A 27,122-nucleotide genomic window follows, 5' to 3' on the forward strand; every position below is an offset into this window, starting at 1 on the left:
ACACGTTCTAAGAAAAAAAAAAAGTATAAACAAGACAGAAAAGTACTATTAGACTATGTATCGATGTCCATGCTTGAATAACGACCACAGTTATAAATCGTATCGTTTCAAGTTGCCCATGGTGTCTTATCTATGTTTTATTGACTAGCATTAGTTGTGCTAAACTGTCCGGCTAACCCAGATCACACTCATTTCACTGCTTTTAGTGTACATGGTAGAAAATGTAGTTATCTAGCTGGCTTAACGGTACGTGACCAGGGCTGGCATTCAAAAGACTTAGAATTACAAACCTCGAGTTGGGCCTCAATGTGATCATCTCATCTTTGTGCAGCGAGAGTTAAAACACAAAACGAGCTAGCGGCTAGCAACTTTACTCGCCAATACACCCAGAAATGCTAAGCTTCTGCCGGAATCAGCGCTTCGGTTAGTCGATAATAGCAGCCCCATCATATTTAGTCAACCAATTTATTAGCAAAATGTGACGAGGACACACAAAGGACATTTGATCTTTAGACGAGTTTGGGTGGCCCTTAAAAGGGCCGTTGGGATGAACGTTAGCAGCCATGCGGCTAATACTCTTGTGACTGCGAGGTAGCCTTCTTTCCCGTCTTGCCGGAGCTCGGAGCAGACTGTCCGGTCTTCTTGGGCAGCAGAACAGCCTGGATGTTGGGCAGAACACCGCCCTGGGCAATGGTGACGCCGCCGAGAAGTTTGTTCAGCTCCTCGTCGTTGCGCACAGCCAACTGGAGGTGACGAGGGATGATTCGAGTCTTCTTGTTGTCCCGGGCAGCGTTTCCGGCCAGCTCAAGGATCTCAGCGGTGAGATATTCCAGCACCGCTGCGAGGTACACTGGAGCTCCGGCACCAACACGCTCTGCGTAGTTACCTTTGCGGAGAAGACGATGGACACGACCGACTGGGAACTGGAGACCAGCCCGGTTGCTACGGGTCCTAGCCTTCGCACGGGCCTTGCCACTTTTACCTCTTCCAGACATTGTTAGATTTTGGTTTGAACACGCTCTGTTCCGTCCTCTACAATTGCAGTGGAATATTGTGAATTCGTTGCGATACCCGGATATAAAACGCCGGGCTTGTCACGCCCTTTTACGTGATTGGCTTCTATGACGATAGAATACCGTGTGGTTGGCGAGGTCGAATGAAAGAAAATAAATCTCAGCAGCGATTGGCGTATTCTATTCTCAACCAATCACAAAAAGAGAAAGGCGATTGGCTCTTCACTGCTATATGAAAATCTTAGCCAATGGTGGTTATTCCCTCCTGTTTCAAACTTTTGGCGGCGCTCAAGAAGGAAGAAACGGAGTGAAACTGAAAAAAGGACTGGCAAAGACAAGGAACATTGAGTAAAAGATTTTAAGACCCAATAAAATACAGAAAGACTAATCATATTAGAAACGGAGGATTGATAGAGATATTTAAATACTTACATGATAAACTTGGATTCATTATAAAAGCAAAGTATTGAGATATGGGAATTTGTTGACGTGTTAAAAAATGAGGATCAATGTGGAAAAGGTATCAAACTGAAATTTATTTGCAGAAAGGAAATTACTGAGGCACTTAATGAGTCCCCCCCTTCTATATATGTTGTAAGATAGATAGATAGATAGATAGATAGATAGATAGATAGATAGATAGATAGATAGATAGATAGATAGATAGATAGATAGATAGATAGATAGATAGATAGATAGATAGATAGATAGATAGATAGATACTTACTTACTTACTTACTTACTTACTTACTTACTTACTTTATGGCTACATTATGTAACTGCTCCAAAAGGAGACTGTCACCTTTAAATTTGCTGATTAAATTTCCTCTCCATGATTGTTACTGCAGGTATGCAACATTAAATGAGGTCTAAAGAGAAGTTTAAAATAATTTATTTTGAAATAAATTAAGTATATCAAAATACCAGCAGAAATCACACGTGCCACATGTTGCAGCCACCACTCCCGGTTTCACATTCCAGCCAGGCAATGTCTTTATACTTCTATCTAAACAGCAATTAAGAATTGATCCTAGTCTCTTAAAGCACATTGTACACAACATATCACCCTATGACTGGAGCTGTTCAGTCACAGTACTGTCATAGCAATTTTATCATTTCTGAGAAATACCCCCTCCCTCCGATAGACGACAAGCCTGCTTGTTTCCTCTTGAGGAAACGCAGACATGCTTAAAATCATATATATAACAATTTTCTGTATTTTTAATCCTACATCAAACAATTTCTTAACACAATGTAGAAGCAAATACAAGGAATTAACAAGGAATTCAACTTGATTTTAAATTTACTTTCGCATTGAAAAAAACCCACAGCAATGTCTCTATTTTATAGCATAATGCAACTAAAACAATCCATAGTATGGATAAAATAAATAGCACTTCACATAATCATAAATTACCAGTATCTTCATACAGATTCTATGTGTTATGTAGAGTGTAAAAAATGTAAATTCCAAAGTGCAGCAATGCCATTCTTCTGGCATCCTCAAATCATTTCAAGAGTTCCCAATATCTGTCAATCAAAAATAAACCGTTGTACCGTCTTGCAAAGACTTACACCCCAAACAATAAAGGTCATCTTATTTCTGCTTTAGTGATTTGATAAAGAACCACTCGTGTCCTGAAGCAGCAATATTTCTAGTCCCCCCAAAAGCACTCCCAGAGGTGTCCTCCATCCAAGGGACATCAGACTGAAATGAGAATAGTCTTGTGCTCAGACAGCTGATGGGGTGACAGCAAAAAAAGATCAGTTATTAGCTGAGCCCGCACCTCCATTCGTGCTTGTGGCTTTTCCTTTCCGTTTCCCTGATGAGCGGAAGGAGAAGCGCTTGATGAGACGTCGTGAGAAGCTACCGGACTTCTTTCGACCACTGTCTGCTTCCGCAGTAAAACTATTGTCCATTTTGGAGATATCTTCGTGGGACTGGCTGAGGCAGGGCTCCTTCTGGCGATGTCTTCTGCGGAACAACAGCTTCGATCCGCTTTGCAGAAATCCCACTGTGGGATGTAGAGAATACTGCATTAGTGTGGCTATTAGCATTTGCTAATACCGTATTTGCCGGTGTACAGGTCGACTCGGTGTATAAGTCGACCCCCTAAAATTCGACGGAAATTTACGATTTTATGATATATCCTTTGTATAAGTCGAGCTCAATTGTTGCATTATATTAAACTTCAAAATTCAACATGCGAAATTTATTGACGAAATGTGTTCAAATTCCGCGCACCAACGGGAGGTCGGAAATAGCTCCAAGCCGAGCGGATCGGCACTTTATAAGCACCGCGGAGGAGATCGCGGCCGGCGAGCTCGCGCACGCCACCCGGCACCAACGGGAGGCCGGAAATAGCTCCAAGCCGAGCGGATCGGCACTTTATAAGCACCGCGGAGGAGATCGCAGCCGGCGAGCTCGCACACGCCGCCCGGCACCAACGGGAGGTCGGAAATAGCTCCAAGCCGAGCGGATCGGCACTTTATAAGCACCGCGGAGGAGATCGCGGCCGGCGAGCTCGCGCACGCCGCCCGGCACCAACGGTAGGCCGGAAATAGCTCCAAGCCGAGCGGATCGGCACTTTATAAGCACCGCGGAGGAGATCGCGGCCGGCGAGCTCGCGCACGCCGCCCGGCACCAACGGGAGGTCGGAAATAGCTCCAAGCCGAGCGGATCGGCACTTTATAAGCACCGCGGAGGAGATCGCGGCCCCCGGCACCAACGGGAGGCCGGAAATAGCTCCAAGCCGAGCGGATCGGCACTTTATAAGCACCGCGCAGGAGATCGCGGCGCCTCATTGGACTTCCAGCGGGCCGCGCACTCGCGCACGCCGCCCGGTTCAAATTTTCTAAGTGCAACGCACAATGAGATGCATGAGAAACGGCCTTGGTTACCATCACATTTGAAGCGATGAATACGAAGTTAAATTTTATGACTCGGTGTATAAGTCGAGGTCGATTTTTTTCGGTCGATTTTGGATCGAAAAAGGTCGACCAATACACTGGCAAATACGGTAGTTAAAGTTCGAACCCTTAACCTTAGAGTAGTGAATGAATTGTGGTGCACTCTCATGCCTCTGCATTTTTTTGTACTGGCCAGCAGGTGGCAGCAAAATATCTTAATTGTATTAGCACATTTAAAATATGATAGCGCTACCAAGACAATAGCAGTAAAACCAGAAATCAACAACAAAACTATCAACATTGTGATTGTAACATAAGATAAGACCATCACCTTTATGATCCTTGAGGCTGCGTGTTTCCAAACCACCAGTGGAGCCAGTATCTGAGTCCACATCATCCACAGAGGGACGCTCAGATACATCGGAAGGTGTGGTTTCATCAAGCTCTTGGTGGTGTCCCGCTCCAAAATGATTGCTTTGCATGGCGGCGTCCATTGCTGCGGCGTAGCCACTTGACAGTGTGCAGTTGTCTTTTGAAAGAGGAACCTAAGAAATACAAGGGTTGGAATTGGGGGTTAGATCACCAAATGATTCCCGAGCGCGGCACAGCTGCTGCTCACTGCTCCCCTCTCCCCCAGGGGATGGATCAAAATCACATGGGGATGGGTTAAATGCAGAGGACAAATTTCACCACACCCAGATGTGTGTGTGATGATGATCATTGGGACTTTAACAAGGAATCAGAATGAGTGTTTTCTTGTGGTCTACATACAAACAGCATTATGCTATTATTTGAATGCTTGTTTGTCTGATTGGACGTACAAATATCATATTACCCTCAAATGCATTGATATTATTTGTTTTTGATTACCTAAAATGAGGCTTGATGTTTTTTAAATGCTATAAATTGTTATAGGTGCAGTAAATAGAGAGCCTTTGGCTCACTCATGTGAGCACTTCCTGGTCTGTCAAAAATACAGACACCTCATGTACCTTTTGAAATCAGTGCCACTTCAGGGAAACAAAGTTGCAGTAATTTTAGGTTAACCTTTGTTCATATTATCAAGATCTAGAAAGATTATGGACTTTGCATAGAGAGCTGTTGTTTGCTCCTTTGTCATTATTTGATAGTACTCCACTATACTCTGTATGCAACTTTAGTGCAACTATTTTAAACTTGTTTTGATGATTCTAAATACTAAACTCAGGTTGTTCAACCAAGTCTTTTTAATTCAAATTTCTTCCTAGCAAGACAATCTCTCTGTTTTTATTTGTATTAAGGCAACGAGACAGTTTTACAGTAAATAAAGACTGTGATTCTAATTTCATGTAGGATGTTACTGCTGTTGTGGTCAATACTGTACGTATTGCTTTTTCTGCTGCAGCTGACAAAATATATGTACATAAATCATGCCTTTGAAATAGTAAGGGTAAAAGCATTGCTTTTTTTTTTTTTTTGTATAAAGGCTACACTCGGTTCTATTGTCATACTATGCATGGTCTTTAAATATGCCGCCTTGAGACATCAAGTTACCACTGCAGCCTTTTGAAATGGAAACATTTCCCTTTCACCCAGAAATCAGGTCAGAAGACAGCTCTAATATGATTTGAATGTGCTCAGAGCGGGTCAAGGGTGTGGACTGCCACCTTAATCTAGGTAAACGTATTTAATTAATTCATTGAATTCATTGAGTTAATTCATTCATTCAATTTTTATTATAAGTCATTTTGATATCAATTGCATTCCATTCTATCTATAATCGCAACTCTCAATTGTCTGACCTTTGACACTCCTGAGATGATCAATGTGCTTCTCTTCGTCGGGGTCTTTCGAGCTATTTTGGAGTTGGACTCGGTCAGCTGACGAATGGCTGTTTCTGCAACAGGATCCAAGCCATTAGACAAGCGGCTGGCCTCTATGCAACAAAAGCACACATTTAAAATCAGCTGGTTTTTTTGGTAGACTCTCCATCATGTTCCTGTTACCCAGCTGCCGACTGCCTATATAAAGCACTTCTGTGCTTCTTTATGGACTTTTTGGATTGTGTTGTCAAAAAGAACTAGGACACGTAGCCATTACACATACAGGAGTATTACTAGCCCACAAGATTGTGGGGTGGCTCTTTGGCTAATTTGGCTCATCCCAATACTTTTGTGCATGTACTGTTTGGGCTGCCAACTCACTGCTCGGATCAGGGCTTGGGGGGGTCCCGCTTCCATCAGAGAGAATGGTAGGCTTCTTTTCTGTCACCTCTACTTTGGAAGGGGAACGCAAAGGAGAATCACCTACAAAATATGAACTCCAGTTGAATGTTGTTAACCAACAGTGATCCATGCATCAAAAGATGTACCTGGACTGCGCTCCAATTTCAGTCTGGACTGGACCGTTGTTACAGTGGTGACGATGGTTCCGTCCGGCATGATGGTTCGATCCACATCGACCTTTTTGGTGGGGGTGATTGAGGAACGCAGTGGCGACCTGAGATCCTCAGTTTCCACATAGAGGAGCTGAGTGTATAAGAAAAAGTATTGTGGCAAACCCACTCCACTTCAAAAGCTTTGCACATCTCATTTAGAAACTATGTGTGCACTGGGAATCTACAAGGAATCATTTCTTAAGAATGTGAGAAATGTTATGTCGCATTCAGCAAATCACAAGTAAGCTGTTGAGACGGTAAGAATGGGCCCTTTATCAGCTTCTTTACAATACTTAGTATATATATATTAAAAAAAAGAAAAAAAGAAATGCTAACTCATCCCACGTCTTTGTATGACTTGTCATGCATTCAACAGCTTCTCACTCACTTCCGCTGTTATGGTGGCGATAGGCTCCAAGGAGTGGCTTGGATTTATTGTGAGTACGACAGAGGTAGGAACTTTGGACTGGAGGTCCAAGGCCAAGGAGCCATAGCCTGGAAGAAATTCTAGCAGACCAAAGAGAAAAAAACAAAAAGTAAAACAGGTACGAAAGGCACTGACTGTCTTTAAACACTAACACAGTTTTTCCTAATCATTTTCCAAATGTGCTACCTCAAATAATACTTAGTACCTCCATTATGACAAATATTACATACATTATAATATACATTATTTCAATTGGGTAGTTGGCCCAAGTGTTCTAGCCAACATGTAGTTTGAAAATTAGCTCTGCACTAAAATACAGTATGGATAAAATTAAAATTATTTCAGTGATTCTTAGGCGAACCACTAGAGAGCCGCAATAACATGATTTGAAATTAAACAATGAAGATGTGCTTTATATGATCTACTGCTTTCCGATGCCATGTTGATGACATTGCAAATCGTGAGTGTTTGTGAGTTTCAATATTTTGATTCTCCAGAGATCTGATCATTGCGGCAAAATATTTTTTTGGACAGGAGCCCAGACTATGCTGCGCCTTACGCTCGCTGCTGCCATTCCGCTCCAGAAGTCTCACTCTCAGCTCTTTGGTTTCTGGACTCAGCTCCCTTCGACACAAAGGGCACAGCTGTGTTAGAATCATCCTGGAAGAATCCCCTCTTTGCAATGTTAAAAAAAAAAAATCACTTCTTTTTAAAGTTGCCATGTTTGAACAGCCGTGTCCCTGGCATGTTTATGTGACGTAGATGCTTTCTTACAGTGTAATTTCTTCTCTCCATTCCATTGGGGTCTTTGGGTTGGTGGGCACAGGCAGAAAGCAGGTTGTCCTTTCTGAGGAGGGTTGGTTCAGGCTGAGGACGCAGCACAGCTCAACTGAGCTCGACCAGTGGCCTGGAAACACACAGCAAGCTCTGTGAGGGCCCAGGGATCCAACGGAACGATTGACAGAAATGATCCAAAGCCACTGCGGGAATTCATCTGACCTTTACTTAAGGTCACCCTGAGCTGCCGTAGAAGTAGTCGCTGCACAAAGACACTCGGAGGTACAGGGTTGGATCCTACTGATAGGTGCTCCATGGGGCCCTGTGAGCAGAAAACGAGTGTAAAAGCATGAAAGAAAACTTTTTGGAGGGTCAAGTGAGCCAGACCCTATTGAGGTGGGTAATATTTATTTACCTTCACACATACGGATTTACAGTCTTCACTGAACCATTTTGAACTTTTAGACTTAGTAATAATATTTTTCCTACTGGAAATAGAGAGGAGAAGAAGAAAAAAAACGTACTGGAAAATTCCTTGTACAAGTCCTGAGGTTGAGGATCATGGCAGGATGAGCGCTGAATAGAGTATCCTCTACCAAGCTCCTTATCACGTCCAGGTCTACTTTGTCATCAGCGCCCTAAAAGAAACCAGCAATTCATGAGGCAATCAAATATCTACAATAACGACATTGCTGAAAAAGTATATCTCTTTCCATGAATTGATATAGAAAATCTGACTGCTAATATTGAAGCTTCTCACATGTCTTAGCAGTTTGCATGGCGACGCAGTGAGTTTCAATGACGGTTCCTTGGAGAGAGTCCAGGACACCAAGAGTCCTTCATCCTCCGCATCCTCCAGACATACGACCACCTGAAGATGGAATAAGACACAGATAATGGGTGTACATATAGTATAGCCTATAAGAGTGTTCTATTGTTTATGCAATTGTCAGTAAAGGTAGGACCGGAACGTCCCCTTCTGTTTAAGTAGATATTTGACTAGCAATGCAAATGTTCTTGTGTGCTCGCTGGTAAAAGAGACGTGCAAACTCAACGAAACCAGGTGGTGTGCCTCAGTACCTTTACCACTGTAGGTGCGATCGTAATCTGATAGGTGTCCATGGCAACGGCAGCGGGGGACTGCTGAGTAACTGTCACAGGAAATGCCATCTTGTCCACCCGACATTTACAATGTAAAACCTATCGTGGCAGAAAAGGTGTCATTAGGGATGTCATCAAGGAGTCACACAATCAATCGAGGTCACCTTTTCCTATTTTACAAATTTGTTATGCTACGCGTCACGATCAACAAAAATGTTGTAGAAGATGATTACGCACTGTTCTTTGTGCCGATTGGTCAGTGCAGGTGACACTCTCAATTGCAGGGGCAGGAATAAACTGGACACTGCTGTCAAAAGTGATTTGGATGGAGCTCTGTGAGAGACAGAGGGAGGGAATAAACAATAAGAACAATAAAGTAGTAAATAAGTGGACATCAAGAAAAGGACACTTGGCTGCGACATAAAGGATTGTGGACCGCAGCGGTACAGACTTGCATGAAGCTAGCGAGCAATTAGTCAGTCCTTAAGGAGTTTTTTTTTTTTTTTAGCCGGCTAATGAAACTGTATCACGAGGACACCAAATAATTAGGTCAATTTATGAATTTTAAACACGGTTGGTGTCAAGCATCTAAGAATTGCACTGATTTTTATTTCATGGCTGCAGTACAGTGTAACATACCAGAGGTAAAATGACTATGGACACACATATTTAGACCATCTGGTCGTGTGATGCTGTTGTCAGAAAACCAAGAGGCTATTGCAGTCACTGCTCATGACACAGAAATGACAACCGCCGCACGGCCAGCAGCGAGTTGCATTCACTCGGTCAGAATGATGATCGGGGCCCGAGGACACTGGCATGCAAATGGAAACATATGTTCGACCAAAGGCTGGTAGGGAGCATGTTCAAGTTAGTGGCAGAGCTAGTCCCCACTGAAGGCGCTGCGCTCCACTGCCTGACACTGACTCCAAATCAAGCCCTTGCTTGCTTGCATCACTGAAACGGTGGCTGATTATCAATATGTGTTTGTGTTAATGTGTGAGTGCCAAAGGATCTGTTTCAGTGGACCTCATTGTCTGGCTCAAGAGATGCAAGTGTGAAAAAACAAATCCCCCATTGTCAGAACATATGTCTCTCTAGATACATGTCCAATCTCTTCCAAATGGAACAGTGGAGGCAGGGCAGAAGTGGGAGAATGATATAACAGAGTTTGTGGTTAGTGTGTGTGTTTCTGTGCAAAAGTGGTAGGAAGCAAAGTGCAATGCTGCAGGCTGACCTGGGTCCGGACCAACATTCTGGTCACATGACTCCACACTACAAACAGTGATGTTTACTTTGCTTGGCTGAAGCCTCTGAAACTGCTCAGTCAGCTGACCATTCACCGCATCCAAATGACCGTAGCAAATACAAAGTGATTTATCTCAGATTGCGTGGCATCCAGAAACGGGTTCCGATTGTGTGCGCGCTCACATGTGTGTTGCAAAAAGTTTGCGTACCACTCAGCCAAAGAGCCCTGGCGTCGACAGTGAGGCTCATTAAGATTATCATGACATTGGGAGCAAATTCCCCTGAACGTCACTGCTAATCATCCTAAAACGAGACAAAGTGAGCCCATGAGATATTAGCAAATTAAGACAAAGGAGGGGGGCAGGATTAGTCAGAGCCTGTTAGAAAGATAGGTTAGCAGGAAGACCTTAGATTGGTCTCTTTACTCATAGAAGGCAGAATGGTCTAGGCAGAATGACCCCTAACCCAACACTCAGAGTATGTTTACATGACAACAATCGAGTACAAATGTGCACAATGCTGTCACAATTATTCTTGTTTCCATGAACTAGCAATAAAACCTGCTGGGTCATTTTTTAACGTGGTGCAATTTGGTGTCGCGCAGCTTCGCAGCACAAGCAACGACCTCATTTTGTCATCAGCAGGCAAAATCTAGCAGCACATCCACTGCTTTGTCTTTGTGACCTCTGTCCGTGCACATGTGTAATTTGTGGGATAGCCTGCGGACTACAACAATGTCACTTCAGGTTTGTCAGAAATATTCCATTCAGTACCTGAGGGCTAGGCACGATGGTCAACCAGGAATACACTCAGCCTGTGGCTTCTGTTGACCCTCTGTCGCCTTTTCTGTCATTTTATTTTCTTTTAGATTCTTTTACAACAGCAATAGGGAACCAAATTGCAATTGGAAGTAACTGAATTACTGGTTAAAAAACAAAACAAAACAACAAGCAAATAATGACGCTATAATGGCCTACATGCCGGAAAAAGAGGTGAACCAGCCTCTTACTAATCTTAACATTGTATCCAGTAGCGCCCGCGGCGATAACTCTGCAGACATTTTGTATCCAAGTGAGTCACGAAACAGACTGCATTATGGGATGCCACAGACATGCATGAGCTTTTTTTCATGCTCAAGTGGAATAAACACCATGAGTTTTGTGTTTATTTAATGCACAGCAGCTGCTACATCACAGGATTCTGTAATAGTCTTGGTGTGTTGATACAGCATAAGGAAGTCTTCCTGTTGGCCATAATTAACCAGCTGCAAAACCAGGGAACGAAAAGACCCGGATGAAGGAAGGCGCTGAAGGGTTTCTTCACCGTCATCATCAATATGCTTGGCTTTGGCACATCTGTGAAAAAAGCCAGCTAGAAAGGGTCGACAGTTGAGCACTTAGCTTCTCATTCTGTTTCAGAATTTGAATCTGTGCCAAGATTGACTAAAGTTGCGATGCAACTATTATTGATATTTCACTGTGTTCAAATATCTGATCTCACAATATCCCATGAATATTTTTGCAAATCTGCAACTGTTTGTAGTGTCTACTTTGGCTTAATAATTAGAAATTACAAGCAAAGTCAGTACTGAGCGACTTGATTGTAATGTAAACCAACTCAATGAACATTTTCTGATATGAATTATAAAGGTTACAAAAACAAGATCAGCTCAGATAAACCTCATATCTAAACTGAATTGAATCTATATGTCATAAAAATACCAAATAAAAAAATGCAGAGTAATACCACAGCAAATTCCATGACATCAATGTAAACAATGATGACATCATTGCTTATTGTCTATGATCTCACCTTTGACATTCAGATCCAATGAGTAAATATAATTGGATGAATAATTTTGCATGTGCTTCCCTCTCTAAGCATTAATACAATTATTTCAAGACTTCTGTCAGACCTTGAATAAGAGAGAAGTGCTAAGGTTAATGCGAAGAGGGATTGACGGGCTAATCCCCACATCCTCATGGCGCTGCTTCCTGGGGGCTCTTGTTTTGCTGATGCAGAGCCACAATTGCCAAAATGCAAAGCAGAGAAGAAAATGCAAGCACCATCATTGGTTGTGTTCTGCAAGTGGCCACGACAACATGCACAACATTCAACACGACGGACCAAGAATGGGGTGTGGCTTGTTTGTACCAGTCATGTCCCATAGCAGGTTTTCCAAGTTAAAGATGTGGCGAACATCCCAGACAACCGTACAAGCATACATGAGTGTGTCAAATTAGATTGTTTTGTAATCTCAGCCAGCGTCATGGCCCAGTATCATGTGCGGCCAAGTGATTAGCATATGCTGCAGACACATCTAGAATAACAGGCACAACAGACACAATGACGAAGAAACGTTTTTATACTAATGAGCGAGAAAATATGCCATGGTGGGCATCTCAGTGTCAGCTGAGAGTCACATGGACACACTGTCGAGAACAGTTTGTCTCTGCGACTACTGACATTCTGCATGGAAAATGATCTGTTTTAATTAATTTATCGCAGAGCCAATGGGACCTTTTTCTGATCTCCTATTATTGAATTTCCTAGCAGGATGATGAGCCTCTCGACTCCACAGACTGATACCATCTCCCAGATTCATAATGGTACCACCACGCTCATAGAACAGCATTGTGCAAATTACATTGACCATTTGGGGAAAAGTTTAGAGAAGTTCAAATTAAGTTCACCTGTCAAGGTTAGTATACAACAAACTTTTTTTGCAGTAACGTAGGAGCAAATTGATTATGCAGGGGGGGGGGGGGGAACAGATGAACCGTGCTTTGCGCTGGGTATAATTTGAAAGAGAAGCACCCACCACTTCATACGAGGCAGGGGAAAAGGAGGCTATTTTTACAAGATGTAGGCGTTCATACTGCGGCTATACTGGCTGGTCTTGCCTCGATACTCTTACGCTTCGGAGCTGTTACGCAAGGACGTGCCCCTCATCCTCTTAACCATCACACTCCAACATCCACTTCTAGCGCATCTAAATTCACACCTGTGCTGCTTTTCTATGCACTACCAGCATGCTCACTCAGTCCTTGTGTGCCACCTCGCGTGAAAATGAAAAAAAATTCTCACTCACCCCATTTCTGCAAGCTTGCTCGTTCAGAGCTTTGATCCAGCTCTTGCGACAGTGCTCACTGAACGACTTGAAGGAGAAGAGGGAGGTCAACAAGGCTTTAACTCCGAGCTCAGCCACGGCTTCTCCATTCCGAATCGGACGCAGCTTGAGCAGGAAGCCCCACACACCTGCAGCCAAGTCGTGGTGAGGATGCTGCCTGAGGGATAGATGCGGATGCTGCTCGGCAGCTTTCCTGCGTCTCCACTGTTGCAAGAGACTCAGTGAGAATTGGAAGAGCCAGAGCAGCACAATGAGTAAGGAGGCCAGGAAAAGCCCCACCAGGGCCAGCCAGCCCAACTCCTGGAGCTCCATCACCATCTCCTGCAGTCTCTCATGTCTACGCAGAAATGTTAGGGACTGTCTGAGAAGGGCAGACAGGCACCCTTCAACCTGTCGAGGGCACCAAACAGATAAGTTAGACTTGCAGCATTTTGGACCATTATAATGTATTAGATTAACAATCAACAATAGAAATTGTGTTGCTTTGAAGGATCCTAACAAGATTGTTGAGGTCATAATAAAATACAGTCTGAATGTGCTTCAGTGCGTAAGGTGTGTAAGGTGTATCAGAAGAAAAAAAGATCAGATTTGATAGGATGAAATTTAAACCAACCCACCGTTTAACTTGGACGGTCCGAGCTGCAGAATGCAGGGAATCGAAAGCAAGTCGCGGTAACATGAAGCTACTGCCTTCTTCATGGCGATAAACAGCGGCGCCAACAACACATGACTTTGTCCCATTGCACTCGCAGCATTCCTCGCAGGAGTGTCACTCCAATTAGAAAATATATTTTTTAATTATTCCACATATACGTTGAATGATCTTCCCGGTGTACTCCGTCCTAAATCTCCACTGATTGAACAGGGAGACAGACTACCCTCTCTACAATAAGACAACTGGACGGGGAGAATGACGTCAACCTGCAGGCGGCGCTGTAGGGCTGGAATGCGAAAGGTGAAACGGAAAAATAAAACAAGGCTTTCGAAATAAAAGCATTCTCAACGAGCTCAACGAATAGGCGAATGTTTGCGCTCAAATGCTACATTTGAGTTTTAAAACGAACATATAGGCCAGGCCATGAGTGAAATGAATAAAATACTAAAGTATGCATGTTAAAACGAATACTAAAAATAATCCCCCCCCGTTTTCAATCATTCTTTATTTGACTATTTACAATACCTCAACAAGGTGAATTAAAAACAACACAACATACAGAAATACCCCACAAATATTCACAAAAATTCCCTTAATTTTAGGAAGAAAATTACAATATAATGGCAATGAACATGTATTAAGACGTACAATTTTGAGACATGTTGAGAATTTTTTGGAGGTATTATTCAGTGGACCGTTCTGTAATGAAGGGTTATGGTTTATTTTGAAAAGTATATCCGGAAGTATATTGTTCGTCTGACACCAGGAATAGGACAGTGTAACATGACAGTTGGAGAGTTTATTTTTCAAACGTAGCTCATGTTTTAGCGTAAAATCTCCCGACGGCAACTTGTTTGACTTACTGTTGTGATTTATGGAGCTATTCATTATTATTACCAATTCTGAGTCGCTATTAATGTCTTAAAATGGCAGCATGACGTGCTTATACGTGAGTGGAAACAACCTAAGTTTGTTCATTGAGAGACTAACTGGGCAACCGCACAATCAGTGCACAGTTCGGTGACCTGTTCAGACTGATCAAGAAGCACAAAATGTCGCCGTCGCCATTCTTACCGCTGGCCATCAACGGTCTCATGTCAGCACTGGGCTGCTTGGCCACAATGAAGCTGATTCCCACTTTCAAGGACCATTTTATCGCGGCCAGATTGTACGGGATGGATCTAAACAAACTGACAAAAAATCAAGTGTGAGTACTGTTCTCTTCTCTTTTATTGTGTTCAGGGCAAATCGAAAATTGCTTGACCCTCTTTTGCTTCTTTAGTCCAGAATCACAGGGTGTCATCAGTGGGACAGTCTTCCTCATCATTCTCTTCTGCTTCATCCCAGTGCCTTTCCTCAGTTGCTTTGTGGGAGATCAGTGCAATGGCTTCCCACACAATGAGGTAGTTCCACACTAAAGCCAGTGAACGTGAGAAAGCTTTTCTGGCAAGTCAGACTTCTTCTGATGGTGCCGTTTGTTCAGTTTGTGCAGCTGATCGGTGCGCTTCTCGCTATCTGCTGCATGATTTTTCTGGGATTTGCTGACGATGTGCTCAACTTGCGATGGAGGCACAAGCTCCTGCTTCCCACTATGGCATCCCTTCCACTTCTCATGGTTTATTTTACCAACTTTGGCAACACGGTCATCTTGGTGCCTAAACCATTCCGAGCACTGCTGGGGCTGCATCTGGATCTAGGTGAGTTGTGTTGGTGGTGTGTTGGTACTACTGTGTATGATGGGGTTGATTGCTTTTTACGGCTCTTTCTTTTGACAGGTATTCTTTACTATGTCTACATGGGCATGCTGGCAGTCTTCTGTACAAATGCCATCAACATCCTGGCTGGTATTAACGGCATCGAGTCAGGTCAAGCTCTGTTCATCTCTGGCTCCATCATCATCTTTAACCTGCTGGAGCTCAACGGTGTGTTGCTGTTTATCCACTTTTACCCACTTTGATTCTGTCCTTCAGTCTGGAATTTGATCATTATTATTTCTTCATTTCAGGGGATTATCACGACGACCATGTTTTCTCTCTCTACTTCATGATGCCGTTTTTCTTCACCACCTTAGCACTTTTTTACCACAACTGGTGTGTCAACGTAAAACCACAGACCATTGTTTCAATATTAAAATTTTGTTGTTGTTGTTGTTACAGGTACCCCTCGTCTGTGTTCGTGGGAGACACTTTCTGCTACTTTGCTGGAATGACCTTTGCTGTAGTTGGCATTCTGGGACACTTCAGCAAAACAATGCTATTGTTTTTCATTCCTCAAGTGATTAACTTTCTGTATTCCTTGCCTCAACTATTCCACATCATCCCATGTCCCAGACACAGACTTCCCAGGTAGCTGTCTTCTAATGAACTGAAATGTACACATTTCATGTGATGTTCATTAACTCTATGACCCCCTCTTATTCATATTTCTCATATTATAACATGCACATGTAAGGTTGAATCCGGACACAGGCAAACTGGGGATGAGCTACTCTAAATTCAAACGCAAGGACCTTTCTAAACTAGGACATCTCATTCTGCAGGTAAGTTCATTACAAGAGCTCGTTTGAGGCTGAGAGTTATTGTCTCGGCATTATTTGTCATTAGTTGTGTCTGTAGTATTGTCGTACTGCACCGCATCATATTTTGCAGTGTTTCAAATTTTTTCTAAAGCAATATTAAGCATTAAATGACAGGCAAAACTTGCCATATCGACAGGTTGCAGAGTTACTGAAGCTCCTTGAGGTACACAGAGGCCAGGAAAATGATGATGAATTTATTGAGTGCAACAACATGACCATAATAAATCTCGTGTTGAAATTCCTTGGTCCCACGCACGAGAGAAATCTCACTGCCATCATGCTCCTGATACAGGTAGAGCCAAAAACAGCTCAAACAGCCATTTACTTTACAAAAAAGACATTAGTGTTCCACTTTTTTTGTGTGCAGGTGGTGGGAAGCGCTTTGGCTTTTGGGATCCGTTACCATCTGGTGCGCCTCTTCTACGACGTCTAGAGAATGACAGAAACAAATATTTCTGGAACAATTTTACAGGCTCATTGTTTGTGCCTTTTGAAATATTCCATTACCTCGTTACTTTTGATTCTCAGCCTCAATGCGTGGCAAAGACCCAGTGTCAGGGTGAAAACATTTGCCTACAATATGTTCGCATAATGTACGAATATAATGCAAGTCTTTCTGAAATTTGAAACGCAAATTTCTTTCCACCCCAAAAATTATATTTTTCTGTTAGGTTTAAAGTAATCTAGTGAGGTCTACTATCCCCTGACGCAACCGCTATCATGCAGACTCATGTTTGAATAAAATTCAATATGAACTTTTTTTATAGTGCAGCAGTTCATGGTTTCACTTGTACATGTGCACTGTAATAACCATATGAAGCTGTTATTTAAATAAAAGGGATATTTTTTTAAATTGCTAATCCTTTTTACCTCTGCAGTGGGGATTTTTATTATCACAACAGCGAACGGAAGAGCAAACTGTGCACAATGCTCAAGATATTAAAACCACTCACGGAGCAAGTTTAAAAGCAAATCATGTTTTCTGGTGCACAGTTAGCAATTTAGTTATGAAAATATGTGACGCAGGATACATTACAAAAATTCATTTGGGGAAGCTCAACATTAGTTTTAAGTTACTGATAAGGATAAAGTTACTTTCTCTCTTTACCCATCCATGTAATCAATTTTTTTGTATAAAAGCACTGAACTACTGTGATTTAGAATGTACCCAGTAACTTCAAATGGGATGCTGGCAATTATTTGTGAATATAGTTGGCTGAGACTGTACAATAAAGGTGGACATACACAATATGCGTCACATTTTTTTTAATAAGTGGTAAATACAATTGCTGTAAAAGGTTATTAATTGGAGTATTATTCCAGCAAAGGGCCACACATTTGTTTTAGACCCAACAATCCAAGAAATTACTTTGATATAGTACGTACAAATGTAAATCTTTAAAATATATTGTGTTCATGTTTTAACGTCAATATCAAAATCTTAAAATAAAAAGGGAAAATAAATGTTACTGATTTTACGAGTGAAATTCGTGCCTGGTTGTTTGCGCGTGTCTTCCGGAACCATTAACACCAGTAAATAAACGCTGCATTGTTTCTGTGGAACTTTTAAAAACGCTGCACCGCCCGTCAAAACTCTTGAATGATGACATCGTCTGTGCTACTCAAATAGCTAAAATCTAGACAGGAGCGTTTATTTCAATGATAATTCGAATCACTTCCTAGTCCGTTGTCGTTTCTTCGACAGGTTTCCCAAACTGCTTAATGTTTTAGAGCTAATGTGCAAACAATACTTGGTTCATCCTGGGATTCACGTTTTTTTTTAAGTGAAACTAGCCATTCAAGGAGATGCCTCCCAATAAACGACTACAGGAAAAAACGCTGAAATTAGAATGTGAGTGGGCTTCGTGTCAGGAGTCGTTCAGTCAAATGGAGAAATTCTGCAAGCATGTGGAGGTACACTTGGATGCTACGAACAAGGCGGAAGGGGATGAAGAACTAGAATGTGAGTTGAAGCCAGTATAACGTTCCTCTACTCATTTACTGACAAGATCATGTGAATTGGTTTAATTACGCGATCAGCTCTTGAAAAACATCATAAGCTTTTAGAAAGCCCGAAAACACCAACTGTCAATGTCAATACAAGCAACTGAATAATATAGTCAATGTTTTGTTTTAGATGTAATTTGTTATTCTTATGTCAATGTTTAAGGTTTAGTGGAGGTCCTTTTTTCAGACTGCTTTTGTTTTAAATAATACATTGGACTACTTTTCCTGTCTTTTCTGACCAGGGGAAAGAAACTGCCTTTGGAGAGACTGCGGGTTCTTTTCTGTGGAGGGTCCTGAAGAGTTCCGACGACATCTCTTCTTTCACTGTTACCATACCAAGTTGAAACAGTTGGGTCAGCAGGTGCTCAATGGCCAGGCAGAAATTGGCACGTGCTCCATCGGCTTCCACACCCGCAATATTGTCCCTGAAATCCCTGAAAATTTTACCTGCATGTGGGAGGAATGTGAGGTATGTTGTGCATGTTTGTAAAATGCCTACTGTAATCCAAACCGTGATCCGAATTAAATCTCACATAATATGCAAGGTTTTAAAATGCAATCACTTCTTTTTTGCGTGTTCAAGCAACCACCTTATGAGAATCCAGAGTGGTTCTACAGACATGTGGAGCTTCACAGCTTATCTGTAGACATACCAGCAGGAGACTGTGAATTCCCTTTACGCTGCCGATGGAAGGGTACGCTGTCATCACCTTATGATAATAGTTCCAAAATGGCCCTTATTCCTATTGAATACAAATGCTATCATGAGTTTCTTATTGCTGCATAGATTGTGATGCTACTGCTAAAGGCCGTTCTAAGTTACGGGAGCATCTACGCAGCCACACCCAGGAGAAGGTCGTAGCGTGTCCAGGCTGTGGAGGAATGTACGCCAATAACACAAAGTACTTTGACCACATCATTCGACAAGGTGCTTTGGAAGGTGAGAATATAGACACAGTACAAAGACATGCATAAGCAAAATAGTTCGCGGACATAACTGGGGGAATTTATATTTGCCCTATGTGCTTTAATTTATATTTGCTCTAGGCCAAAGATTCCAGTGCTCCCATTGTTCAAAACGATTTGCAACAGAGAGACTGCTCAGAGACCACATGAGGACCCACGGTTAGTAGCTAGCCAGTAATTTGCATTGCTTTCTTATATGCAGCCAAGCTCATAACAATTCTATTAGTATCATCAATTATTTTGTGTCTTGAATGTTATGATGTTAACATTGTTTATCACTTCTTTTTTTCTAGTGAGCCACTACAAGTGCCCGTTATGTGACATGACCTGTCCTTCACCTTCAGCGCTGCGCAACCATATAAAGTTCCGTCACAGCAATGAGAAGCCATATCGCTGTGAATACTGTGAATACAGGTAGCACATCCTGCAAATATGTACTTGTCTGCTCCTTTCTCTTTCCTAAAATGTCATAATTAATTGCTTGTGATTCTCTTGTATTATTTTTAGCTGTAAGAATCTGGTGGATTTGCGTAAACATCTGGACAGCCATAGCATCGAGCCGAGTTACCACTGCAATGTGTCTGGCTGCAGCTTCGCATCTCGTACTCTTAGCACGTTGAAGAATCACCACAAAAAGGAGCATGAGGTAAATGCCGCAATAGTGTTCCCCCACAGTATCACGATTCACTGACCTCAGATCGTCTACATCCCAGGTTTTCTGGGAAATAATGTATATGGTAGGACATTCTATGAAAAACTATCAATCGCTTTTAATGTTTATTGCAGATGATAGTCCTGCTCAATTTGTTTTTGTTCAGGGTAATTTTTTAGCTCGCTACAAGTGCCATGTGTGCGATCAGTGCTTCACCAGAGGAAATAACCTCACGGTTCACCTGCACAAAAAACACCAGTTCAAATGGCCTTCAGGACACCCGCGGTTCCGGTACGTTGAAGCTGAATTGAAAATGCATAGCTGGTGACGCATGCAATCTCATGTTGACAACTTCCCCCCCTCGTGGCTACCAGGTACAAGGAGCACGAAGACGGCTTCTTTCGGCTGCAGCTGATCCGTTACGAGAGCGTGGAACTGACGGAGCAGCTGATGCGAGAGAGGCAACATGGAATCGCAGAGGCGAGCCAAGAGTCCCCCGGGGCCGCTCCTTCAGAGACTCAGGTAGAGCTGAGGGGGCTGTTGCTAGAGGAGCAGAAGACCGAGGCACCTACCGTTAACTGTGAGGAGGGCGGTCAGGAAGAGAGCATCTTGTTCTCGATTCTCACTGGAGGTTTGGCACAGACGGCGGACGACATCGTCATACTACAGTATCAGGATATACCTCAAGAACAAGACGTGCAGACAGTTTGTCCCCACACACCATCCTAGTATGTGAATACACTGTTGGCTTGAGATACAAGTCACTTGACTGATGTTTTGCTCTGATTTGCAAGTACATATTCAAAGTTTTCCATCTTACACCTAAGATAAAATATAGAGAATTATGCACCAAACAACTTCGCTAATGGCAAACTTAGCTAGGTTAAAGTTTAGCAATGATAGTGATGGTTTTGGAAGCCTAAGCAATGGCGATTGAAACACAAATGATGTCTCAAGGCACTATTGTACACGTTTTGTTTCTAGCTTAACTGAATGTAACTGGTAAGATGTGATCGTAAAGTTGAATAATTTTCCCATCAAAATAACAAGCCTATATTAGGCAGTTCCCTGCTCCTATCTTGCTTGCCAACATTGTGGACAACTAGATTGCCTGTATTTTGATTGAATTATAATTTGAATTAATTCATCCAATGCGTCCTACCTCCCATATAGCATCGTCACATTGTTGTTTGTTAATTTTTCGGAACATGAAGGTTCCTTAATGATGAAGAAAATGGCATCCACACAACGATGCAATATGTTATGCCTACCACATTGTTATGTGTATGCACTATACACAAAACTTAAATTAAATTGCTGTTTTAAAAAAATGGTACTGTGAGATGCTTGTTCTTCATTATCCACCTTTTTTTTACTGCTTATCCCGTTCAGGGTTGCAGGGAAATGGAGCCCATCGAAGTCAAGTGCACCACAATCCGTGACCTATTTTTTTTTTGGTTTGTATTTTTAATTTGGAGCCACTTTTCAATTATAACAAGGGGCAGATAGCAGGGGTAGACAGTGAAAATATATTAACATACTGTAGTAAGAGAAGTTAGTAGGAGAGTCAGAAGTACAAAATCAAGGTTGATAGTGCTAAGAGAGTCAATTTATGTCTATCAAAGAAACATGTTTCTTTGTTAGACATAAATTGACACATGTGCCGCTTTCTGGTGGCCAACTTTGGAGTTACATTAAAATAGCGCCACAAAAAGGGAGAGAACCTGAACCTCAGAGGCAGTCATGCTAATATTTTCTTTTGTGCCCAGTGGTGGGGGAAAGTGCACGGAGCCCAAGAACCTTGTACAGTTCAACACTGGATTGTTTGGCATCCTGCTGGCCTGCAGCTGCGTACAAGCAGTTCTGTGCGACATCTCAGTCCATCAGGTTGCATGTGCAGAACCTGCAGTTCTGCACATGCAAAAAAGTCATCTGAATACCGACAGACTGGTTGGAATGCAACACTCTCAGTCGACATGATTTGCTTCCACCACCTGAAGCTTGGTAGTCCAAATATACGTATTGCATGTCTTTTGCTTTGCCGCTGCAGTGTGGCAAAGTCTGAGTTGCCAAGTCAAGCAGCTGCATCACATGCTTTTTAAAATGTCTTGTCACACATTGTCCTATGCAAATTTCAAGTGTCCTGCTGAATATACACATAAAAATTTGGGAGTATTTGACCTTCGGCTCAAAATTTGCGTTGAACCTATAATGTAATATATTCTTTACAGACATCCCTAACTTTTGTGAAAAATGTGTAGACTAAACTACAAATGTGACAGACAAGTCTCACATTGTCACTCTTATATTTCCCATAAGTAGAATATGAATTATGGTTCACAGTAAAATAAAATACAGGAAAACAAACTGTTTCAGTGAAAAGTTTAATATGGATATTAAACTACAATATCAAAGTAGTTAAATAGAGTAATATGTTTAGAGTTCCAATCTTGGCAATTTCTTAATAAAACATCTTTCTTAACATGGATGCGAGATTGCTCGTGGCACAACCCTGTATGTACATGGAGTGCGAATACCACATCGGTAGCAATAGAAACAAAATAATGAAAGGCAAAACATGGAGTGTTATTAAGTTTAGTTCAATTAATTTGGTTTGGCAAAACTATTATTGAAATCCAAGACACCAGTCAGTTAGTTTGGAACTTACTCAGTCAAAAAGAATAACAATGAAAAACTAGGATATAAATAACTCATTTTCTAAAAACATGTGAATCATCTATTGAATTTTCTTATACTAAAAGTTAGATCAACTCTGTGTCCTCATTAGACCCCAGAACAGATTTGGTCTGTTTGAAGCCTCGAAAACCATCATGCCTTAAAAAGGAGTGTTTGGTTTATTTTCATCTGTGTGCATATGTTGCTTAAAAAGGCTTAAAATAATACTGTATATTTTTTGTGCATTTCACAACACTGAGGTAGGCGAGGATGTGGTGTGGACAAGACCACGTAGAATAGCTGTCTCGGAAATATTGGCAGTAAAGGAAACAAACAACTGTTAGCTCTAAAAATAAATTAACATTGTGATTTCAAAAATGTAAATACAATGTTTAAGTTAAAAAGTAATGGAGATGAACTTGACCAGCAAACATGATTTCTTCATCGCAGAGTTTGATTGAGGTCTTGCCCACTGCACCTTCCTAGCTTATTTAAAAATGTGCAACTCAGCCATCAAACTGCTTCATCATGACCTTGCGGCTGACCTCATAGCCCAGGAAAAGTGCTCCGTTAGCAGGAAAGGTGCGGACCATGGTGGGAGTGAGCCCGGAGTACAGTGCTCGAATACCTACAAGCAAGAAATACAACAGAAGGAACCAAGAGGATTTCAACCCATTAGGATGATAAAGACTTGATGAAGATGAAATGTACTACCTTCGGTTCGTGCGATGGTCATAAAGGTTTTGAAAAAGCCGCCCTGCTTGCCCGTCATGGACATGACCTGGATGCGAGACTTGACACAATCCATGGGGTAGACCACTAGCCACAGACACGCCCCTCCGAAACCCCCGCTGAAAACAATCGGAGCCACGCCTACATGACAGTAAGACGCAAACACAGCATAAGAATTAGGATTTCATGATGATCTCCCAGAATGCGCTGTGGCAGCCGCTCGCTCACCAATGTCATCTTTTTCACACTTCATGTAGTCTGCAAAGGCACTGCGGCATAACTCGTAGGCACCAAAGAAGCAGAAGTAGCCAGGAACCTCTCTGGCAATGGTTGTGGTCAGGCCCTGGAAGAAGCCCTGTGGACCCTCGTTCTTCATGATGGATTTCACCACAGACCACACAGAGCTGCAAACAGGATGCAAAGCTATGGATTAGAAAACCTGATTAACACACACTTCAATGCATTTACCACCTAAGAAAGTTGGAAAGGACAATTCTGCAAAAAAGAGTTTACTCAATGCCACTCCAGTTTGAAGCGGACTGTAAATCAAATACAGAATCACCTAGTAATTCTCAAAGTGTAGGATTGGTAACTTCTGTCTTGAAATGTTGAGAAAGTAGTCAAGAATTACAAAATAATTACAAATTGTTTGCTGGTAGCCAGCTCGCATTAGGTATACATTTGTCTAACTTAAAATTCGTTCGCATGACTATTTTGGATGTTTACCTTTCCCCTGGGCAGCCTAGAACACCTCAGCAACTTCCGAGTAATCCTACAGTGGTCCCACCGGTTTCGTGGTCACAACAAATTGATGACTCACAGTTGCTTTTTGAGGTCATAACCATTCAGAATCACAAACTTATAGATACTAGTCATTTTCCTTGTGGTCAAGGAACTTCTGTCGAACATCCATCCTTTTTATATTTTGTTGTAATGCAGTGCTAGCCATATTGGAGCAATCTATTAGAACAGGAAGACTTTTTGGAACCACTTACTTCTGACTCCTTGCAATCTTGCCTGACGCCTCCATTTCGTACATAGCTTGCAGACGGCACTTGACGAGCTCCGTAGGGCAGAGGACCAGTGAAGAGAAGATGGACGCCACGGAGCCGGCACACGCTTTCTGCATGTCACTAGTGAGGATGAAAGGCAAAAACAAACAGAAATCCTCCGTGTATTCATCCAGCTACAGACCAAGGCCTTTGTTTACATTGCCCTACCTCAGCACGGCATCACTGTGCAGTCCTGCCGTGAAGCGGATAACCTGCTGGCAGAAGCCGTAGCTCATGAAGAGCACAGAGTTCTCAGCAATGTTAGCCACCAGAGCCGGCGAGGTTCCCTGGTAGAGACCGCGGATTCCAACTTGTTTGTATGTAGACATGATGCAGTGAATGAAGCCCCTGTACAGTGTGGGAAAGGTCTGCATCTTGACCTTGGCTGTGTCCAGAGGTTGTCCACTGAAGACACATGCGGCCCCACCTGGGAGAAGACAACGTGGTCCAAACAAACATGGGCCAACAAACACTAAATACGGCACTTTAGTTTCTTTATAGGAGTGAAATAATCCCAAAATAGAAAATGTCCTGACATCTTTTCCCCAAAGATTGTCTCGTAAAGTGAATAATTAAAATACATGAGATATTTATAATGTATACATTTAAGATTCAAGAGAAGGGCAATAAGTGAGCCGAAGGCACAGTAGAGACAAATGAGCCAGAAAGAGACCCAGACAGATGTCTATGGCCATTTGGGCCCACTTTAAATAGGTATCAATGTTTGCTCACATTCACCTGTAAGTGGACACAGTCTGCAGTTGAGGCACAGGGAACACAGAGTACAGTAATGGATACTGCACCGTACTGTAATTTTTTTTCATAATTTTGGGATGTTGACAAAAAGTGAGTCAGGTTACCAATTGCTCCAGCAGAGAGGTCGATGATGGCCTGAACCACAGCATGAGGTGCCATTGTGTCCAAAATTGTTAGAAGAGGTTTCTCTTTCTGTCAGGCACCTGACAACCATATAAAAGATAGTATGGAAGCATTTCAATAAATTGTAGAAAACAAATTACTTCACTAGTTCAAGAGCCCTGACACCCTGCAGAGGAAACTCATTTCGGCCGCCTATATCTGGGATCTTGAGATTAATTGGCAAAAAAAAAAAAAAAGCTCCACAATTGATTGACAATACTGATCATCAACGTGGAGAAAGAGATATTTCCAGCTTTGCTACGCAACCCTTATCGCAAGGTTATTACTGTCGTACCTTTTACTGTTCTTGGCCTGTTACATATGAAGGTTACCAGCAGTGGGGTGGGGGTTGATGGTTCGACGCTGAGCATGTTTCAACACACTTAATAGAAATGTTTACATGTACAACTTTGCACGTTATGGGATTTAATAAGGAAATGCGTGCTTTTCTCTCCCTGTTTTTTTATGTCTCTATCAGGGCTTAAGGATCTAAATCGGACTGTAGTGGATGTTTTCTGCAATAATACTGTAACAAGGTCACTGTAACAAGCGACGTTGTAATGAATAAATACCTAGTTAATTTTACTTACCTTTGCGTGCGCTTTCACACCGAGTGTGACCTCAGTGCTGATATTCCCCCGAAGGCTTGCTAAACGGAGCTAACTTAGAACATGCTGTGGTACAATCACAGAGCACGCATGATTATATCAAATGTTATCTTTTTTGCAACATCTTCCTCCCAAGGTGTGGCGTTAATGGGTGGATAGATGAATGGGCAACGATAAAGGCGCTGCGGCTCAGAATAATGATAAACGGTGTCGCAGAGCATATCTGATGACAAGGCTTCAAGAGGTCTTTCTCTGCTCCACTTCCAGGTACCAAACTCTTTCCGTCCAATTTTGGGCCATTCTCGATTATAAAATTAACGTTTATTTTACGGTCGTTCAGTTCTAACGTTACGTCGTGTTCGATTAAACAAAAATAATGAATTTGGTTTACTTAAAAAAATAAATAAATAGTAAGAGTGATCCGCAATGCGCGAAATTCATGCATGTGAAAACTTCCGGTTTAATGTCAGGGTAGGTGGTACAAGGTATTAGCGCGCCCTCTGCTGTTTATTTTGTAAAACATGAGTGACTATTGAGTTCAATGTACAATGTACAATAGACTCAATAAATGTTAGTTAAGCCCGATGCAGACTGTCTATACATTCTGTCCAATGTTTTGCTGTAGCAGTGTTTGAGAATTGACACCACCCCACAGTCTATTGTACAACAACAAAAAAAAGAGCAAAGTTCAACTCTACACATTTCTCATAAAATGTGCAAACACGGCATTCAACTGCAATAATCAAGAGTACAACGAGGGCCACAATACAAACAAACCGAGCAGTGTTCCTGCATGGGGTCAATGTGCAGATGTCATGTCACTAAAAATATTGACGTGACAGATGGATTTGTTAATGATGTGTACACAACCGTTAGATTGATTTGTTTATGATTCAATCTCCTTGAATGTTTGAAGGTGAGCTGCTTGATTTTGTAGGACTTTAACAAACCACCTGGTCACATAACACAAAATAGAAACCAGGAAATTAATAAGTAAAACAAAAACTATATTGAAATAGCTTCTTTTTTTTTTTTTTTTTTGTCTTCTTAGAGGCAGTGTGGGGCATCATTTATAGAGATAAAAAGTGTACAAGAAGAAAGTTGCAATTGAAAGTAAAACAATTTCACATATTAGGATAAATATATGGTTATCGATTTATTAACCGTCTGTATGTGTTACCACAGAGTTTGTGTATAAACATTCATTTGTTGAGGGAATATCGCTCCCTGAACACAATGCTAATTTCCTTCGATGA

At 42.0% G+C, this 27,122-nt stretch overlaps 5 protein-coding genes across 11 annotated transcripts; 2 read left to right on the forward strand and 3 right to left on the reverse strand.

Annotated features, from left to right (window-relative positions):
• Window positions 1-451: 451 nt before the first annotated feature.
• h2ax (H2A.X variant histone) lies at window positions 452-1,084 on the reverse strand. The gene has a single exon (XM_049742406.2). It carries the CDS (start codon window positions 993-995, stop codon window positions 570-572), a length of 426 nt encoding a protein of 141 aa, XP_049598363.1. The 5' UTR covers window positions 996-1,084; the 3' UTR covers window positions 452-569.
• An 805-nt stretch (window positions 1,085-1,889) lies between these two features.
• Window positions 1,890-13,943, reverse strand: c2cd2l (c2cd2 like). 6 transcript variants are annotated; one of them, XM_049742357.2, is made up of 16 exons: window positions 13,640-13,943; window positions 12,984-13,412; window positions 8,882-8,977; window positions 8,624-8,743; window positions 8,304-8,414; window positions 8,068-8,181; window positions 7,766-7,865; window positions 7,541-7,673; window positions 7,326-7,390; window positions 6,728-6,846; window positions 6,274-6,430; window positions 6,107-6,208; window positions 5,705-5,838; window positions 4,255-4,468; window positions 2,801-3,028; window positions 1,890-2,721 (listed from the first exon to the last, which is right to left on the reverse strand). In XM_049742357.2, exons 2-16 carry the CDS (start codon window positions 13,338-13,340, stop codon window positions 2,717-2,719), a joined length of 2,055 nt encoding a protein of 684 aa, XP_049598314.1. In that variant the 5' UTR covers window positions 13,341-13,412; window positions 13,640-13,943; the 3' UTR covers window positions 1,890-2,716. The 6 variants fall into 6 exon arrangements, with proteins under 6 accessions (XP_049598314.1, XP_068509271.1, XP_049598317.1 ...); XM_068653170.1 differs by having other exon boundaries at window positions 1,890-3,028; window positions 12,984-13,359; XM_049742360.2 differs by having other exon boundaries at window positions 1,890-3,028; window positions 5,705-5,799; window positions 6,107-6,175.
• Window positions 13,944-14,427: 484 nt separating this feature from the next.
• dpagt1 (dolichyl-phosphate (UDP-N-acetylglucosamine) N-acetylglucosaminephosphotransferase 1 (GlcNAc-1-P transferase)) lies at window positions 14,428-17,504 on the forward strand. Its single transcript, XM_049742374.1, has 9 exons — window positions 14,428-14,884; window positions 14,960-15,080; window positions 15,161-15,374; window positions 15,453-15,599; window positions 15,683-15,767; window positions 15,834-16,022; window positions 16,129-16,216; window positions 16,392-16,547; window positions 16,623-17,504. The coding sequence occupies exons 1-9, from the start codon at window positions 14,730-14,732 to the stop codon at window positions 16,686-16,688; spliced, it is 1,221 nt and encodes a 406-aa protein (XP_049598331.1). The 5' UTR covers window positions 14,428-14,729; the 3' UTR covers window positions 16,689-17,504.
• A 310-nt stretch (window positions 17,505-17,814) lies between these two features.
• Window positions 17,815-20,699, forward strand: hinfp (histone H4 transcription factor). Its single transcript, XM_049742370.2, has 9 exons — window positions 17,815-18,218; window positions 18,505-18,731; window positions 18,846-18,957; window positions 19,050-19,202; window positions 19,310-19,387; window positions 19,522-19,642; window positions 19,736-19,874; window positions 20,047-20,171; window positions 20,255-20,699. Exons 1-9 carry the CDS (start codon window positions 18,062-18,064, stop codon window positions 20,607-20,609), a joined length of 1,467 nt encoding a protein of 488 aa, XP_049598327.1. The 5' UTR covers window positions 17,815-18,061; the 3' UTR covers window positions 20,610-20,699.
• A 1,551-nt stretch (window positions 20,700-22,250) lies between these two features.
• On the reverse strand, window positions 22,251-26,331 carry LOC125982131 (mitochondrial ornithine transporter 1). Of its 2 annotated transcripts, none has more exons than XM_049742383.2 (7): window positions 25,849-26,331; window positions 25,201-25,299; window positions 24,509-24,767; window positions 24,284-24,421; window positions 23,517-23,692; window positions 23,271-23,429; window positions 22,251-23,184 (listed from the first exon to the last, which is right to left on the reverse strand). In XM_049742383.2, the coding sequence occupies exons 2-7, from the start codon at window positions 25,253-25,255 to the stop codon at window positions 23,063-23,065; spliced, it is 909 nt and encodes a 302-aa protein (XP_049598340.1). In that variant the 5' UTR covers window positions 25,256-25,299; window positions 25,849-26,331; the 3' UTR covers window positions 22,251-23,062. The 2 variants fall into 2 exon arrangements, with proteins under 2 accessions (XP_049598340.1, XP_049598341.1); XM_049742384.2 differs by having other exon boundaries at window positions 25,079-25,299.
• Window positions 26,332-27,122: the final 791 nt, after the last annotated feature.

The sequence above is a fragment of the Syngnathus scovelli genome, chromosome 15, assembly GCF_024217435.2.
Source record: "Syngnathus scovelli strain Florida chromosome 15, RoL_Ssco_1.2, whole genome shotgun sequence".
NCBI lineage: Eukaryota > Metazoa > Chordata > Actinopteri > Syngnathiformes > Syngnathidae > Syngnathus > Syngnathus scovelli.

What these genes read in the sequence shown, in the direction of transcription:
- h2ax (XM_049742406.2), bottom strand. Translation starts at nt 995, where the DNA reads ATGTCTGGAAGAGGTAAAAGTGGCAAGGCCCGTGCGAAGGCTAGGACC.
- c2cd2l (XM_068653170.1), bottom strand. Translation starts at nt 13,701, where the DNA reads ATGTTACCGCGACTTGCTTTCGATTCCCTGCATTCTGCAGCTCGGACC. An exon ending in GCGGAATGGCAGCAGCGAGC is followed by an intron (nt 6,847 to 7,325) that starts GTAAGGCGCAGC and finishes TTGGTCTGCTAG; the next exon opens with AATTTCTTCCAGGCTATGGC. An exon ending in TCGCCACCATAACAGCGGAA is followed by an intron (nt 6,431 to 6,727) that starts GTGAGTGAGAAG and finishes TTATACACTCAG; the next exon opens with CTCCTCTATGTGGAAACTGA.
- dpagt1 (XM_049742374.1), top strand. Translation starts at nt 14,730, where the DNA reads ATGTCGCCGTCGCCATTCTTACCGCTGGCCATCAACGGTCTCATGTCA. An exon ending in ATGGCTTCCCACACAATGAG is followed by an intron (nt 15,081 to 15,160) that starts GTAGTTCCACAC and finishes CCGTTTGTTCAG; the next exon opens with TTTGTGCAGCTGATCGGTGC. An exon ending in TAACCTGCTGGAGCTCAACG is followed by an intron (nt 15,600 to 15,682) that starts GTGTGTTGCTGT and finishes TCTTCATTTCAG; the next exon opens with GGGATTATCACGACGACCAT.
- hinfp (XM_049742370.2), top strand. Translation starts at nt 18,062, where the DNA reads ATGCCTCCCAATAAACGACTACAGGAAAAAACGCTGAAATTAGAATGT. An exon ending in GCATGTGGGAGGAATGTGAG is followed by an intron (nt 18,732 to 18,845) that starts GTATGTTGTGCA and finishes TGCGTGTTCAAG; the next exon opens with CAACCACCTTATGAGAATCC. An exon ending in TCGACAAGGTGCTTTGGAAG is followed by an intron (nt 19,203 to 19,309) that starts GTGAGAATATAG and finishes TATTTGCTCTAG; the next exon opens with GCCAAAGATTCCAGTGCTCC.
- LOC125982131 (XM_049742383.2), bottom strand. Translation starts at nt 25,255, where the DNA reads ATGGCACCTCATGCTGTGGTTCAGGCCATCATCGACCTCTCTGCTGGA. An exon ending in CCTCTCTGCTGGAGCAATTG is followed by an intron (nt 24,768 to 25,200) that starts GTAACCTGACTC and finishes GTCTTCTCCCAG; the next exon opens with GTGGGGCCGCATGTGTCTTC. An exon ending in CACAGTGATGCCGTGCTGAG is followed by an intron (nt 24,422 to 24,508) that starts GTAGGGCAATGT and finishes CATCCTCACTAG; the next exon opens with TGACATGCAGAAAGCGTGTG.